The 17,782-nt window shown below is 44.2% G+C and overlaps 1 protein-coding gene across 8 annotated transcripts in view; it reads right to left on the bottom strand.

The window, feature by feature from the left end:
• ENTPD6 (ectonucleoside triphosphate diphosphohydrolase 6) overlaps positions 1-17,386 on the bottom strand; it is a 43,020-nt gene extending 25,634 nt beyond the window's left edge. For 5 of the 8 annotated variants that reach the window (XR_007150851.1, XM_047852501.1, XM_047852503.1 and 2 more), the window contains exons 1-5: positions 17,257-17,386; positions 14,893-14,983; positions 4,935-5,255; positions 3,256-3,332; positions 1,048-1,191 (exon numbers count right to left, since the gene is read on the bottom strand). Coding sequence is in view for 6 of the 8 variants with exons in the window: in XM_047852501.1 (XP_047708457.1) it covers positions 1,048-1,191; positions 3,256-3,332; positions 4,935-5,226 (513 nt within the window). In the remaining 2 variants the exon portion in view is untranslated. Of the gene's footprint in view, positions 1-1,047; positions 1,192-3,255; positions 3,333-4,934; positions 5,256-5,925; positions 6,060-14,892; positions 14,984-17,256 lie in introns of those variants that run through there. The other 3 variants (XM_047852506.1, XM_047852502.1, XM_047852507.1) reach the window with 3 other exon arrangements.
• Between the last annotated feature and the right edge of the window lie 396 nt (positions 17,387-17,782).

Here is a 17,782-nt window from a genome sequence, read left to right as displayed (position 1 = left end):
AAAACTCTTGTTTTAAATTTCTCTAATCCTTGGCAAGTGGTATCCTCCTTAATCTACTCTCTGGGCTGGCAGAGGCAGAGGCTACCCTGAAGAGCCCTGTCTTCAAGCCACTTTGGGCTAGAATTGCTCAGGGGCATCCTGAGCCTACTGGGCCCCCAAACACTGCCCAGCTTTAGGACTAGAGATGAGGGACAAGAAACCCCTCAAGGCAGAGTTTAGCCTGGGACTCAGGAGACAGTCCCACAGAGGGAAGGTGAAGGCAGAGGAGCAGCTGCATTTGGGTGTATTTCCTTCTCCTTTTTTTTTTTTTTTTTTTTTTTTTTTTTTTACCAAGTATTGACACACAGAAACTTCAGTACTCTGCACATTCCAACTGCACTTGTGGCCCACCATCCGACTTGAGCATGCAAGGTAATTTTTATAAGGGACTTTGAAAAATGTGCAAAAATTCATCATTTAGCAGTTGCATAGTTTAGAAACAGTACAGAGGATGAGGGGACCATATTGTTGAGAGCAGTTTCCCTAATGTGCCTGACAATAAGAACCATTCAGGCACCTGTTAGAGATAGGGTCCAGAGCCCCTTTACAGGGCTGCCACTGGTTCTGGGGACAATCCTGGCCATTTGAGAAAAGAACAGGGCCGGAGAAGGCTAAAAGGCCTCCTCAGCAGTTACATCTGTGGATCAGACCAAGAGGGAAACTAGCAATTTCCATGAGAACAAGCAGGCTGGAGATGAAATGTCAGGAACTTGGCTTCCACATCCCTCTACAAGGAACAAGTCTGCATGGAAGGAAGCCCTTCAAAAGGCTTCAATGTATTTTTAAAACAAAGTTGCTGTTATCACACAACAGATTCATTCTAGAAAACACAAACAGCTAAAAGTGATGCTGTTAACATTTTGATGTGTTTTCCTCCTCAAGAAGCTTCTACATAGCCCGTCTGACTGCTTGGACAATGGCTGAATATTTGGTGTTTCCAGATATCATAAGCTATGCACCTCCGCGCCCCCCCCCCCCCCCCCCCCCCGGGTAAATGGATAAGATCACCTTTTGCAGTAACTTCTGAGCCTTTTCTCCTGGTAATAGACGTAAACCAGCTGTGGCCTTGAGAACCAAGGGGGTAGCCTTCCAGAAGTCAAAAGGAACGTCTTTTTTAGCAACATCCAGTAATTCCTGAATTCCCGAAGTACTCTGTGAAGGTGGTAAAAGTAAAGTAGAATCTGTCAAAGATCAGCATACAGGGTCACAGATGCTCCCCCAACCCTTTTGGTTTTATTAACTCATAAATACATTTTCTTCTAATTTTCCAAATTGGCAGAAAATGACTTAAGTGGTGCTGGTGGGTGTGAGGGGCAACAGGGACCAAGTGAGTACAGAGAAACACCCTTGGCAGTGGAGCATGGTGGGATAAGGACACACACAATAGGGGTCTTGCTGTTCTATACTCTGGCAACCAAAACCCCACCCAGCCCCCATCACCAACCCCCAGTGGGTGACCTCAGATGAGCTGTGATTCCCCTGGACATTGTGGGGAATCTCTCATGGTGCTAAAATCCCATGAATAACTACACAGAGGAATCATTTACACCTGCCAGAATGCTTGAGGTCCAAAAGTTGGCACGGCCCTGTGTCAGTGCATAGGTGGCAAAACAACTTTGGTAAAGTATTGCTGGGCATTATCAATAGGTACAATGCTGTGGGGTGGTGTGGGGGAGGGCAATTTGGCAATGTCTGTCCAAGAAAACATACATTCCTTTTACTCAGAAATCCCATTGTAAGAATTCATCTGAGATAAATGCCCTTGCATGTGTGGGTAATGAAGTTCATATAAGGTGACAAACTGCAGCCTTATACCGTTAAGAGTAAAGTGTTAGACATTATCCAAATGTCTTTCAGGAGGGGACTGGTTCTGTAATTTAATGTGCCCACACATACTGCAATATCATTGCCAGAAAAATCAAGGAAGCTCTTCATATCCTGATAGTAAATGTTCTCCATGTTATACTGCTGAAGGACAAAAACAAAGTATGTAACAATGTGAATGCCATTCTATTGTAAAAATAGGGGAGGGGGAAGAATATAGATGTATTTGTTCATAGGTATATCACCTAGCCCTTGAAGGACACATAAGAAACCAGGGACACCAGCTCTCCTGGAGGGGACTAGAGAGGGAGGAGAGTTCTCATTGTCTGCCCTGTGAAGCTGTGAAATATGTCCCACTTGAATGTGTACTGCCTACTAAAACAAATAACAGTTTAAAAGTCCTATGAGTTTATTCTAAAGACACCTAATTTAATCATGTGTAACCTTATGGTTACTCTAGCATCACTCATTTCAGTTTTGTTTTCAATTTTAACCAAGCCACAGGAAAGGAGGGTATGACTTCACTGAGATCAAGAGACACTTGTGGGCAAAAATGATACATCAGCTTTTAAGACATATTTGAGCCAAAAGGCATGTATAGGTATATGACTAACTAGTCCGTTTCATCAGTGCTTTAGTGGAAATACAGGTGTCCAGTATTAGTGCAGCTATAAGCTTTAAGGACTCAAAAAATATAAAAGCTACAAACTTACAAAAATCATTGTTTGACAGTTTAAATAAATCTTTCACTCTTACTTGGTTTTGTGGATTTTACATAATACATTTTTAACTTCAATTTTTTGTGTCAACTTTTGTCACCCTCAATCAGAGGAACTGAAACAAAAACAAACTCTCAAATAATGCTTTTTTTTTAAAGCAATTTTTTAAAATGTTTATTTTTGAAAGAGAGAGAAACAGAGCACAAGCAGGGGAGGGTCAGAGAGAGAGGGAGACACAGAATCCAAAGCAGGCTCCACGGCTCTCAGCTGTCAGCAGAGTGGGGCTTGAACCCAAGAACTGTGAGATCATGACCTGAGCCAAAGTTGGACACTCAACCAACTGAGCCACCCAGGCGCCCCTCAAATAATGCTTTTTGTCAAGTTTGTAGGCTTTGTGTTTTTGAACCACACTAAGACTTCTGGGTGGCATGTGTGTTGGCTGGGGGAAGGCCCTAGGGTGGGGGCAGCAGCCCTCCTTGAGCCTCACGTGCAGTACCAGTTTCCTCCAACTGATCATTCTAAACAGCAGGAGATGTCCCAGGTTAGTAGTGTCAGAGATGCTTTTCTCTGTGAAGAAGGCCTACTGCACTCAACAGATAGGGAGCTGGCTTTAACAGATTATACAGTTGGAAGACAAATGTGAAGAACAACAGATGTGAGAGAAAATAATTACCTTTTCAACATCATCAGCATAAGCAGAAAGACCTGGCTTCAGTGCTTTGAAGGTCTCATGGGTCAAAGTGGGAGTTTCTAAGGGGGAAACATGTTTAAAAAGGTACACGGCAAATATATACACAAATATATAAATATATACAACAATGGCTTGCTGCCCTTTTCAAAGCAGATGCCTGAAATCAGACCAATCCCAGGGTGACTGGGATGCTGCCTCTTTAGTTCAGATAAACAAGATGAATGTTAACACCTGAGGCTTTGGTCAGAATTTTTTTTTTTTTTTTTTTTTTAGTCAACCTTACTGAGGTATAATTTATATACAAAACTGTATCCATCTAAAGTGCTAAATTTTAACATGGTTTTCGTGAAATTAACAGAGGAGCAGGACAGATGATTCCAGACTGCAAACATGAAAATCATTTCTCTGTTCTAGGATGGATGTAGTACAGGTTCTGAAAGAACATTTATTTTTTCCCTTCTTTTAAACCATAAGGGGCCTGGACTCATGAGCATATAGCAAGGGAGTGTTCAGGGGTACACTGGTGGCCAAGGGATGCTGGTCCAAATTTGGACATGAAGACCCAGGAGGAAAAATCAGGGACAGAACTTTTTGAAAGGATGTCTCTCCAGAGATAAAATACTGGAATATGGCTACTGAAGGATTACATTCTGAATATGAATTGTCTTAAAAGCTTCAAAACCATTATGGGAAGTATGTAGGTCTGGCATATAAAACTTTAACTACTGAAATGAGTTAATTAATAGAGCAGATGAAGAGTAGAGAAAACATGCCACAACAGTTTTGAAGAGAACTACTAATGGTGTCTGTTGCCACCAGCTCAAAAACAGTGTCTACTCAAAAGGTTTCGAGGGTCAGCAAAGAACCACACACGACCAGCAGACCTACTGAGCAGTCAGGGGGAAAACACTCAGTGGCTAGAAGCTGGAGGGTGGCCCTCAGAGCTGGAGGGTACAAAGGGCGCTAGAGAAGGAGATCAAAGTGGGGAGGGAAAGAGTTCAGAGCTGGGCAGTGACTGTGTTTCTCCACAGGAGCAGTTAGGGGGTGAACATACACAAACTCCCTCCTCCTTCTTGCCGGAAGCCTGTGATCCCCACCCTAGCAAGCAAAGCTGATGGGGCTCAGACTCCAGCTCCCTCCGCACTGCTGAGGCCACTCTTGTCTGTCACCCCCCTCTCCTCCTGGACCCACTGGGCAGCACCATGTCAGCCTGGGTCCTAGGTCCGTGCCAGTTCATGACTTACCCAGACTGCTGCCTCATACCAGTCTGAGTTTGGGGCAACTTCCTGCCTTAACCTCTCCCAACGCAGCTTCTGGCTTAAGTCATGGTCCTAGTCATCTGACATGCTGGTAAACACTGGGACAGGACAGGCCACCCAATACCCTTGGGGATCTCAGTTGCCCTGAGGTGGTCACCAGATGCTAGTGTGAGTATGGACAGTCTGGTGCTCCAGGGAAATTCAGATTCCTGGGCCCCAAACCACACCGGAGCCAGCTTCTCTGGGAATTGCATTTTTGACAAGTTCCCAGATGAGTCCGAGGCAGGGCATCCAGCCCACATGCTGATAAACCATTGTCTCTAAGTAGAAGAGATCCCGAGAGCTCTGACGTGAGCAAGGAGAACCATGCAGTGAATGGCCAGGGCCCTCTGCCCAGCATACCTCCAGGCTGCCGGGCGAATTGGAAGATGTGCACACGGGTGCCAGTGCTTCCTGCGTCAAACATGATGCCATAGAAAACCTCATGACCATGTGTAGCTGTCCCCAGAGGACTATGAGCCTGCTGGCCCCTCCGGGCCCCAGACGCTACCTCAGTGATGCTGAAGAAGGCCTGGGTGGCGGAGGCCCAGTGCCACTTGATATAGGCGACATAGATGAACAGGCAAATGAACAGCCCCAGAGGGTAAGCCACTTTTGTCATCTTCAGGTTCCCATTATTTGGTATTTTTCTCATGTCTCTATCTGCTGAGGACTGTGCTGAAGCTGTTGGTGAAAAGGGAGGGAAAGCAGGAAAAACATGTTAGCAAGCTTCCAGGGCGAGTCAGACAAACATTTGTGCTCGGAGACAAAACATTCAGCCAGAAACTGGTCTGCATTTTTCTGCCTGGAATGAGAAGCTTCATTTGGTCTTCAAAGAGCTTCTAGAAGGGATGAGCCCAGTTTATAGAAGAGAAGAGGGGGTGCCTGGGTGGCTCAGTCGGTTGGGCGGCCGACTTTGGCTCAGGTCATGATCTCGCAGCTCGTGAGTTCGAGCCCTGCATCGGGCTCTGCGCTGACAGCCTGGAGCCTGCTTCAGATTTTATGTCTCCTCCCTCTGCCCCTCCCCCATCCACGCTCTGTCTCTCTCTCTCAAAAATAAATAAACATTAAAAAAATTTTAAGAAGAGAAGAGGAACTGAGGCTAGTTATATGTATATATACATATACATACATATATAAAGTCTCTCTCTCTCTCTCTCTCTCTCTCTGTCTCTCTCTCTAAAACTATAGTCTTTATAAGACTAGATAATCTGTTCAAGGCAGGAGGTCTTGCTGAGGCTGACTCGGGGCACAGATCCACAGCTGCCAGCTCTAATGCAAGTGCTGTTCCAGACAAGTGGCTTTTGGATTTATGGGCACTTTAAAAAGCCAGATGTAAATGGTATCCCCAAACCTCTCAAGGTACAGGAACATGTGTCCAATCCATTCTTTCAGTTCTCGCTTCCTCTTCTATATAGGTGTTCACTTCTCAGAAGGCTTAAAGTCCCATCCTTTGGGGACTACAGAGAGCCCCAGCCACGTCTGAGAAATGCAGCTCATCTTCCTGGAAGTTTCACAGGAGATGTCTTGTTTTACTCAGGCAGAATACTCCACCAAGGAGGAAATAATGCCTATGTGCTTTCCAAGCCTATGAAATCCTACCCGAGCAGCAAAAGAAACTAACTCCGCGCCACTGTCTTTGGTTCAATACCCCTCAGCCCCTCAAATAAAGCATTCATTCAAGCTTTCTTAGCAGCTTCTGGTATAAGACACCATGTGGGAACCTGAGGCTTCAAAGAATAAGAAGCAGGGTGCTTGATTCTCAGGGCTCCCTACCCTTGGGGAATGTCCACCTGTCTGTCCATCCCTCACTCTGTAAGTTGTAAATGGAGTGGACTCTCCTGGGAGTAAGGAGACAGGGAAGTACAAGGCTGAAAGCAGGACATGGGTTTATACTCTGCCCATAGCAGCATGTGACTGTGGGCAAGTTAACCTTCATGAGGGCTGGTCTCCTCATCTGTAAGGGGGAAAGCTGCTTTGTGATGCTGTTTGGGGATACAATGAGATGTGTGATGTGCTCAGAAGAGGACACAGAGAAGGTGCCAGCCCATATTCAATGCTGGCTTTATAGCAGGGTAGTGGGAGGTAACACCCCCCTTGGAACCAGGGACAGTGACAGGCAGGAGTGCTGGAAGATAGTGTGACTACACTCTCTGGGAAGAAGAAAAGCAGGGGCCAGAGTTAAAAGTGCAGGGGGCAAGCCTGTGGTGGTCTTCATACCAACCTTGAGGTTGTCTGGGCAGAGGAGAAATGGAATGAAAGTGGCCCTTGGGGTGGTGGGGAAGGGAGTCCAGGACTTCTGTGGCCACTCCTTTCCAGGATCTAGCCCTGCAGCTACACCTGGATGCCCTCAGATCCAAGAGCACTGCCCAAACCTTTGGATGTCTCTGTGTTCCTGCTCAGGGGGACACCAGTGGCCCACCACCCAAGCTTAGGCAGGGAGCAGGGCAAATCACCCTTCCCTGAGCATCTGCTGTGCACAGGGCTGAGGGAAAGTCTATGTTGGCAGGACCAAGGAGCAAGCCTCCTCCCCACCCCTATTCCTGCCTAACTTTGAGCCTCTCTTGGGTCTCACTTGGGAGCTTCTTACTGCTCTTAGGATCGTGGTGCACACCCTGGATCCTCACCAGCCTTTGTAGCTTTCTCTCATCCTCTCTTGCCTTTGCTCATAGTGCTCTGAGAACCTAGTGCCTCCTTCTGTCCCTAGAACTCAGCTTCTCTCTGCCTTAGTCCCTTTGCACACACTGTTACTAGTTCCCAGAATGCTCGTGCAACCCAGTCAACCTTGTTCTCATCCCCAAGCCTCAGCTGAAATGTTATTGTCCTCACCATCCCTGACCACCCTCAACTTGAAAGATCCTTACCCCCATTATGCTCTCTCTGTACTTCCTGCCCCCTCTGGCCTGGTACCCCCATAATCTGTAACAATGCCAGGATCTGTGGGATTAATTCCTGAAGGTCCATGTCACCCTCTACCCCATGAGCTTCAAGGTCAGGAACTTATCCTGGTTGTGCCACTGCAGCTCAGTTGAGAACACAGGTCCCTATCTAGAAGGATGGAGGATGCACCTCTATCCCTGACTACCTCCCATACTGTCACCAGACACACAAGAGTCCCTATTTTGGGGTGCCCAGGTGGCTCAGTCAGTTAAGCATCTGACTTTGGCTCAGGTCATGATCTCACAGTTTGTGAGTTCAAGCCCCACATCGGGCTCTCTGCAGTCAGTACAAATCCTGCTTCAGATCTTCTGTCTCCCTCTCTCATGTACATGTGTTCTCTCTCTCTCTGAAAAATAAACATTTAAAAAAATAAAAAGAGTCCCTGTTTCAAATCCTTTAATGAGGAGAGGAACATCAGCAAGACAGTAGAATAGGGAGCTCTAGGCCCTTGCTCCCCCACAGAAATATTAGAAAAAAATTGGGACTGGCTGTAATATTTTATAGGCATTCTGAAAACCAGTCAAAGATCCATAGATTTCTACAAGCAAGTGCCGAATCAAGAAATCACATTCAGAATGTTTGTTAAGTTCAGTGGTGTTTACTCATCCTTGCCCCCACCCCTCTCTGCACAGTGCAGTCTAAAGGAAGCAGCAGCTCAGTGTCTACCTATCTCCTTCCTTCAAACTGGAGGGATCAGAGCAACATTCTAACCTATCTTCAGGCTGCCCAAGAGACAGGTCTCTGTTTTGCCTGACTTGGAGCTCAGAGCTCCAATGGGGGAAAACCGTGGAAGGCAGCTATGGGTACTTCTTATGAAAGTCACGGGGTGACTGCAGAACCACACATGCTTGGGGCAAGAGGCCAGGTTTGTGTGTGTGTGTGTGTGTGTGTGTGTGTGTGTGTGTGTGTGTGTGTAAGAAACAAGAAAACATTGAACACCTAAGAAGGAGTGTGGATGGAACTTTTAAAGAAATTAAGACATTTAAAAGCAACCATAACACACGGGAGAATTGAAACTAATACACACACAGGCCCAGGTAACAATCCTGAGAGGACCTTAAGCCTTTGCCCTGGGCTGACTCGAAGGCTCAGACACATTCTGTTAATTAGTGAAGATCTTTCATGGCACAGAACCAGTCTGCAAAGCCTCGGAGAGGTGGCTATTTTCTTAAATGCTCCACTTTTCAACAATAGAAATCACAAGGCATACCAAGATACAGGAAAATTTGGCCCATTCAAAGGAAGAAAAGGTGGCAGAAACTGTCTCTGAAGAAACATAGGCATTGGATATACCAGATAAAGACTTAAAACAACTGTCTTACATATGGTGAAACACAAGAACTGACAGAAATATGGAATATGACATATGACAACAAAATGGGAATATCAATGAAGAAATAGAAATTATTAAAAGCAACCAAATTGTGGGGCTAAATGTATTGAAAAATTCACAAGAGGGGTTTAACAGCAAATCTGAGCAGGCAGAAGAACCAGTGAACTTGAACATGGACATTAAACTTATTGAATCAGAGGAGCAAAAGAAAAAAAGACATAAGAAAAGTGAACAGAGCCCAAGGGATTTATGGGACACCACAAGGGACCAACAGGCACATTTCAGGAGCCCCGGAAGAAAACACAGAGAGAAGGACAGAAATAATGGCTGAACTCCAAGGAGGATAAACCCAGAGACTCATGCTGAGATACACTGTAATCACACCACTGAAATCCAGAAAATAAAAGAAGGAATCTTGAAAGCAGCAAGAGAAAAGCAATTTATCATGTACAAAGAATCCTTAAATAATAAGATTATCAGCCCATTTCTCAACAGAAATTTTGGAGATCAGAAAGCAGTGGGATGATATATTCAAACTGCTAAAAGAAAAATCTGTCAGCTGAGAATTTCATATTCATTAAAACTGTCCTTCAAAAATGAAGGTGAAATTAAGGCATTCCCAGATAAATGAAAGCTGAGGGAGTTCTTTGCCAGCAGACCTGCCCTACAACAAATGCTAAAGGTTGACATGAAAGGACGCCAAACAGTAACAGAAATCCATAAGAAAATATAAACATCTCCAAAGAAGTTAAATACGTGGACAAACACAACAACCAGTATTAGTGTATATTTGGTTTGTAACTCCACTTTTTATTTTCTTCAGCATTAAAAAAAACAAATGCTGAGGGGTATGTGGGTGGCTCAGTCTGACTTCAGCTCAGGTCATGATCTCACAGGTTTTGAGTTCAGGCCTCTCATTGGGCTTTGTGCTGACAGTGTGGAGCCTGCTTGGGATTCTCTCTCTCTGCCCCTCCCCAACTTGCACTCTCTCTATCTCAAAATAAATAAAACAAAGCAAAACAAATGCTGTGACATCAAAAACAAATTAGGAAGATATATGATATAAAGGAGAAGAGTTAACATATGTAATTCAAGCTAAACTGGGATAAATTTTAGAACAGACTTATAATTTCAGGATGTTATATGTAATCTCTGTGGTAATCACCAAGAAAATATCTAGAAAAAATATATAAAAGGAAATGAGAAGGGAATAAATACTGTCCTTAGAAAAGAATCAATTACACCCAAAGGAAAGCAATAATGGAGGAAATGAGGGACAAAAAAAGCTGTAAGACCTACACAAAATAAAATGGCAAAAGTAGTCCTTCCCTGTCAGTACTTTAATTTTTAAAATTTTAAATGTTTATTTAGTTTTGAGAGAGAAGAGACAGAGCATGTGGGAGGGAGAGGCAGAGACACAGGGACACACAGAATCCAAAGCGGGCTCCATGCTCTGAGCTGTCGGCACAGAGCCTGACGAGGGCTCAAACTCACGGACCGTGAGATCATGACCTGAGCTGAAGTTGGACACTTAACCAACTGAGCCACCCAGGCACCCCTCCCTGTCAGTACTTTAAATGTAAATGGATTAAACTTTCCAACCAAGATACATAGAGTAGCTGAATGGATAAAAAAACAAGATCCAACCGTATCATTCTACAAGAGACTTACTTTAGATCTAAGGGCATATACAGACTGAAAGTAAAAGAATGAAAAAGATTCCATGAAAAGAATAACCAAAACAGAGTAGAAGTGGCTATACTAACATTAGACAAAACAGACTTTGAATCAAAAACTGTCAGAAAAAATAAAAACATACAATGATAAAAGGGTCAAGTCTCCACTAACAATTATAAACATATACAACAGAGCTCTTAAATATATGAAACAAACAGAACTGAAAGGAGAAATAGTTGTACAATAATAGTAGGAGAATTCAATATCCCACTTTCAATAAAGGATAAAAAAACCAGACAGAAGATCAATAAAGAAATAGGGAACTTGAACAACACTAAAGACCACCTGGACCTGAGAGGCACATACAGACCACCCAACAACAGCAGAATCCACATTCTTCTCAAGTGCACATGGAACATCCTCCAGGACAGACAAGATGAGAAGCTACAAAACATGTCTTAATGTATTTTAAAAGATCACAATCAAAGTATATTTTCTGATTACAGTGGAATGAAACTAGAAATCAATAGAAGAAGGAAAGCTGGAAAACTAAACACCACACTCTTAGCTCATGTGTCAAAAAAGAAATCAAAAAGGAAATCAGAAAATACCTTCTGACAGGTGAAAATGAAAACACAACATACCAAACCTTTGGAATGCAGTGAAAGCAGTACCAAGAAGGAAATTTATAGGGGCGCCTGGGTGGCGCAGTCGGTTAAGCGTCCGACTTCAGCCAGGTCACGATCTCGCCCTCCGTGAGTTCGAGCCCCGCGTCGGGCTCTGGGCTGATGGCTCGGAGCCTGGAGCCTGTTTCCGATTCTGTGTCTCCCTCTCTCTCTGCCCCTCCCCCGTTCATGCTCTGTCTCTCTCTGTCCCAAAAATAAATAAAAAACGTTGAAAAAAAAATTTAAAAAAAAAAAAGAAGGAAATTTATAGCTGTAAATGCTTACATTATAAGAAAGATTGCAAACCAACAACCTAACTTTACACCTTAAGGAACTAGAAAAAGAACAAATTAAACACAAAACTAGAAGGAAGGAAACAATAAAAATCAAAGCAGGATAAGCAGAAGATAGAAAAACAGAGAAAAATCCATGAAGCCAAGAGCTTGTTCTTTGAAAAGATCACCATAACTGAACCTTTAGCTATACTGACTAAGGAATAAAGAGAGAAGATTCAAATTATAACTAAAATCAGAAATTAAGGGAACATTACTACTGATTTTACAGAATGAAAATGATTATAAGAGTTTTATGTTCAACTGTACACCAATAATTGGATAACCTACATGAAATCAATAAATTCCTAGAAACACAACCTACCAAGATGAATTATGAAGAAACAGAAAATCTGAAGACCTATAACTAGTAAGGAGATTGAATCAGTAATCAAAAAACTCCCAACAAAGAAAACTCCTGGACCAAATGACTAGTGATCTGGTCACTACTAATTTTACCAAACATTTTAAGAAGAATCCCAAAATCTTCTCCCGAATTGAAGAAAAGGAACGTTTTAACTCATTCAATAAGGCCAGCATTACTCTAATACCAAAGCCACTATAAGACAAAGACACTACAAGAAAATACAGACCAGCATTCCTTATGAATAGTGATGCAAAAATCCTCAACAAATAGCAGCAAACTGAATTCAACCACACAGCAAAAGGACCAACTGGGATTTATTCCTAGAATGCAAGAATGGTTCAAGATTTAAAACCCATCAAGGCAAATATATCATATTAACAGAATAAAGGGGAAAAATCCGTATGATCATCTCAATCAATGCAGAAAAAACATTTAATAAAATCCAACACTTTTTAATAATAAAAATAACCAGCAAACAGGAATAGAAGAAAATACTTCAACATAATAAAGGCCATATATACAAACCCAACAACTAACATCAGACTCAATAGTGGAAGACTGAAAACTTTTACTTTAAAATCAGAAACAAGAAAGGATGTCTGTTTTCAACACTTCCATTCAACATAACATTGGAAGTTTTAGCCAGACCAATCAGGAAAGTAAAAGAAATAAAAGGCATCCAAAGTGGGAAGAAGAAATAAAATGATCTGTTCATAGATTACATGATCTTATATGTAGAAAACCCTAAAGATTCCACAAGGAAGGAAAATAACTGTTAGAACTAATAAATTCAAGGTTACAGAACACAATATCAACACACAAAAATCAGTTGTTTCTATACACTATAATGAACAATCTGAAAAGAAAATTAAGAAAATAATTCTATTTACAATAGCATCAAAGGAATAAAATACTGAAGAATAAAATTAACCACCAAGGTGTACCTGGGGTGGCTCAGTTGGCTGAGCATCTGACTCTTGATTTTGGCTCAGGTCATGATCCCAGGGTCATGGGATCAAGCCCTGCATTGGGCTGTGTTGAGCATGGACCCTGCTTGGGATTTACTCTCTCTCTGCCCCTCTCTCCTGCTCACACATGCTCTTTCTCAAAATAAACAAACAAATAAATAAAAATTTAAAAAAGAAAAAAGTTAACCAAGGAGGTGAAAGACTTGTACCCTGAACACTACAGAACATAGCTGAAAGAAAACTGAGTCAAATAAATAGTAAGATAACCCGTGTTCATGGACTGGAAGACTTAATATTGTTAAGATATCTATACTATCTGTAATGGTCCACAGGTTCAATGCAATTCCTATCAAAATCCTAATGACTTTTTTGCAGAGACAGAAAAAAAATAAATCCTAAAATTCATAAGGAATCTCAAGGGACCCCCAAATCACAAAACAATCTTGAAAAAGAACTAATTGGATGCCTTATACTTCCTGATTTCAAAACATACTACAAAGCCACAGTAATTAAAAGCTTGTGGTAGTGGGACACATAGACCAACAGAACAGAAAATCCAGAGGTAAACCCTTACGTACATGGTAAAATGGTCTTTGATAAGGGTATCAAGACCATTCATGGGGGAAAGGATAGTCTCTTTAAGAAATGGTACTGGGAAAACTGGATATACACACGCAAAAGACTGAAGTTGGATCCTTTCCTTATACCATATACAGAAATTAATTCAAAATGGATTAAAGACCTAACTATAAAACTTAAAACTATAAAACTCCCAGAAGAGGGGAGCATAGGTGGCTCAGTTGGTTGAGTGTTTTGTTTTGCTTTTTTAAAAAGATCTTATTTCTCTTGTCTTTTCTCCACATCTCTACAAAATCTACCCAAGATGTTTACTGCCACTCTAAACCCTGGCAGCTAGAGGCTTCTCTCTTGGGCTCTTTGGTGCTCTACACATTTCCCCTCCTTGAGTAAGTGGTATGTGGAGCTATTCATTTGTGCCTTTCTTCCTTCTGGTTAGAATGCCTCTCTAGAAGCAAGGACCAGCCCACTCATTCCCAACCCCAACACAAGGCCAGAGCCCACAGCCAGTAAGCCAGTACTTGCTGGTAAAGGAGGCTAGATGATGGCTTAGCAATTCTCTGGTAGTCAGGGAAAGATGGAGCCATCAACAGTGCTTCATGACCCAGATGATGGCCACCAACAGAAGCAGGCTGTTTGGGAAGGGGCTGTTTAGGCAGGAGACAATAGTGACCAGGTTTTCTACAAGTTTGAAATGACAGCAGGGCATGGATCAGAAATGGAACTGACCCTTGTGAGAGAGCAGGTTTGCGGCTGTGACCTGGGGAACCATCTGCACTGAGACGTTAACTAAGATTAGGAATGAAGAAATCAATTACAGAGAGAAGATCCAGCAACAATCAAGGCTGAGATGTGACCTGGGGAATGCCCATCCCCAGGCAGCCAGTGTTCACCCTACACCCTACCCTCTCACAGGCTTCCTTTCGTTAGGTTACTGTAACCCAGAGTCTTCCATTGCTAAGAGATGATTAAACAAAAAAGTATTTATAAAGAAAGCTCTAAAGCAACCATTTCTAAGGATGAACAGTAAGGACACAAAAGTAATACTAACATCTTCCAACTCTGATGGTGCTTTTTATAAGACTCTTTCTTGCCTTTCTTTCTCTCTCTTTCTTTCTGTACACTCTCTCTCCTCTTTTGCAACCAGAAGGCTGGCACCACATTTGCCTGTCTGAGCCACACGGGTAGAAGACCCTTTTTCATAATCACATTTTATCATGTCCTGTGTTAGTCTACGAACCATGTCCTACATGATCAGATTAACAGGTGGAATACCAAATTTTGAGGCAAAGGTTGCTCTTTATTACATTTGTCTACCCATTAAAAAAATACACTTTACATATGCTATATCCTGTTACCAAAGGCCTACAAGGCTGGCACTTACACTATATAACATATGACTTACATAACTTATTGCCATACGACAGCACCAAGGCCCAGAAAATGTTTGAAAACAGACTTGCCTGGAATCACAGAGCTGGCACGTGGTGAGGCACAGACCAGACTTTCTGGCTTCTGTCTCCAAATCAAATGTGCTCCATCACTTCACTTACCCTATTAATGTAAGACTCTACTTTAGACAACAAAAAAAAAATACTCACATGGAATTACACATCATCATTAAAGTTACACACCAAGAAGTTTGGCATGACATAAACAGATTCCAAATAGAAAATAACATTTAGGAAGCATAGAGCCAGGAACAGCCTGGCCCACAGGAACCTCCACATCCTGGAGACCCAAACTTAAAAGCCAGTTTCACTCCACTGGGTTAAGATGTTTGTTCAGTGATACTAGTACTATGAGACAACCTTTGGAGGGGAAAATTGCATTTCCATGGGCACCACTAACACCATAAGTGTAAATGTGTTGATCAGGCCCTCCCTAGAAGGAAAACAATTCACTTTAGCTTTGTCCTTTAAAGGAAGAGTCTAGAACAAGGCTATAAGGAAGGTAAGCCAGGTGGGGAATAAAGAGTAGGCTGGGAGTAGGGTGGGGCAGGATCTAAGGTGTGCAAAGGCAAAAAGAGGTTTGGCTTAGCATATCTTGCTCCCAGCTGACTCCAGCTGGGGGCTACCTTCCATCAGAGGGAGGGTGGGGTCACAGAGCAGAATTTGGGTGTGGAGCAATGGTGCCCGAGACAAGTGCCTGGCCATCCCTTGGCTATCGTTCTAGAAGCTAGGGAAGGTTGCTGAGCTTCTGGAAATACAAGCTCATCTGATTTGGATCAGTGGCCCCACAATATGTTGGACAGTTTCGTCAAGGTTTTCAGTTAAAATACACAAAAGGGCCATGTGTGCAAATGACTGTCACATATGCTAAAAACCTATCCAAAATTAAATGACATTAACAAACCACTACTTATTCTCCTGGTAGGTTTAAATGGATTTTTCTCCCCTTCTCTGAAAAAAAAAGCATACATACTGAGTCAGCCCTGTTAACATCACCCAGTGTTTCCTTTTCACAAGACAGAGTGGGCGGGGAGGTTCTTCCAGATCTCTTTACATGGTTGTCCACCTCTCTGGTTTGTCATATGAGGTTCCACAAGGGAGAGAGACACACACCTTATTAGCCAACTGATGCTTATAAGGGTGGGGGGGAGACAGAAACAGTTTCTGGATTTGTATCACTATGCTTTTCTCCTCCATGAACCTTGTTAATATGCTGGTGACAGCAAAACAAGAACCTCCCCCAGACAAACCCTAATCCCTCCATCCATCATGAGTCTTGCACAGTGCGTCAGAAGGGCCTTGTAATCACAGTTGACATCCACCTATCCCCAAGCAACCTCTTTCCTAGAAGTTTCAGTTTCCTTCACTGACTGGGTGGCTATGGGTTAGGACCTCCATGGCATCCTGAAGGATGTAGGATATGTGGCATGATATGCATGATTCTGGAATACAAGTGTCTGGAGAGACAACTGAAACTACCCAGGCACTTCTGGGTGACTGATTCCTTTGGGTGGATGCCCAGGATATGGGGTCTGTGCCCACCATCATTTACAAAACAATTCAGGCTTTTCCCCAACCCTTAAAACCATTCTATGGCTTCTAACTTAGGATAAAAAACACCCTTCCTTCCATGGTCCCTGCCTATCTCTCCCTTCTCTTCTACCTTCCTGATGCTTCAAGGCTTTCCTCTGAAGGAAGTCCAGCTTGGTGTCCAGCTCTATCCACCTCTGGCCTCTCTCTCTCTGGTAGCCTGGAGCACTCCTGGCTCATGCCTCAGCTCAGGCAGAACCGACTGACCACCCTATGAGGTCTATTCCTGGTCACTACAGCAATGCCAGAGTTTATTGTCCTCACATCCGCAGTACTGTCAGAATGGCATGATCTTGCCCGTTACCTGGGCTTCCCACCTGGGCTGTGAGGCCCAGAAGGGAATTGGGCCTGCCAGTCCTTCCCCTACTGGATCTCCTGCATCTGGCACAGCTCTGGGAACCGGTCAGCAAATGCTGCTGAATGAATGAATGTAGCAGGGCTCCAGCTCCCTGGGGGCAGAGACCCCTACTATTTGGCCCACCCAGTTTCCAGAACACGAATCGCTCCCCTCACGGGTCAGCGGAGCCCAGAGTTCAAGGAGGACTAATGGAACCAGGACGTTAAGGCAGCAGGAGGTTAAAGCCGGGTGCGAATGACCCTGATGTCGCCTGCAAGCACCGCCGCTAAGCCCGAGGAGCTGGCAGGCGCGTGGGTCTGGACCCCTCTTCCACTCCGCGCCCCCGCTCCGGGCGGCCCACGTGCAGACCCCCGGGTCCGGCAAACTCCGCCGGCCCCACAAGCGTCCCCGCCCCCTCCCCCCCCTCCCCCCCCCCTCCCCCCACTTACCCTGTAGGGTCCCCTCTTCACCACGGAGGGAGGTTCCCTTTCGCGGAAGCTGGCGGGCTACCCAGGAAGCGCCCGACTCTCCTCTCCTACCGGCGTTACCAGGGCCACCACCCACAGGCCAAGAGCCGGCGGATCTTGGGAGCCTAGGCCCCGCCTACGTGCACGTCATGTCTTTGGCGGGGCATAGCAGAACGTTGCGGATCCGGCGCGCAGGAGCGGCGTGTGGGCGGGGCTTAGCTGGATCCGCTGAGCGGTGTGGCCGTATTTTCCGCCTGGGTAGGTCTTTGTGGTTCCCTGCCGGAGGCGGTTCGGCTAGTGTTGGACTTGAATGAGGTCTCGGCCTGTCTGGCCTCCACCGCCCAAGTGCGTCCTTCACGGGCCGTATTCGGCTCCTGCCCTGTCATGTAGGGTTTCCTCTGTGCGGTAGAGCCGGCCATGGTGCTGGCCAAAGAATTACCACCACAACCTCACAACCTTGACCTTAACTAGCCCGTGGAAGTTTTGAATTTTCTTTGGGTCCTTTCAT

This window comes from Prionailurus viverrinus, chromosome A3, assembly GCF_022837055.1.
Source record: "Prionailurus viverrinus isolate Anna chromosome A3, UM_Priviv_1.0, whole genome shotgun sequence".
Taxonomy (NCBI): Eukaryota; Metazoa; Chordata; class Mammalia; order Carnivora; family Felidae; genus Prionailurus; species Prionailurus viverrinus.
This window is presented reverse-complemented; position numbering and strand designations above follow the sequence as displayed.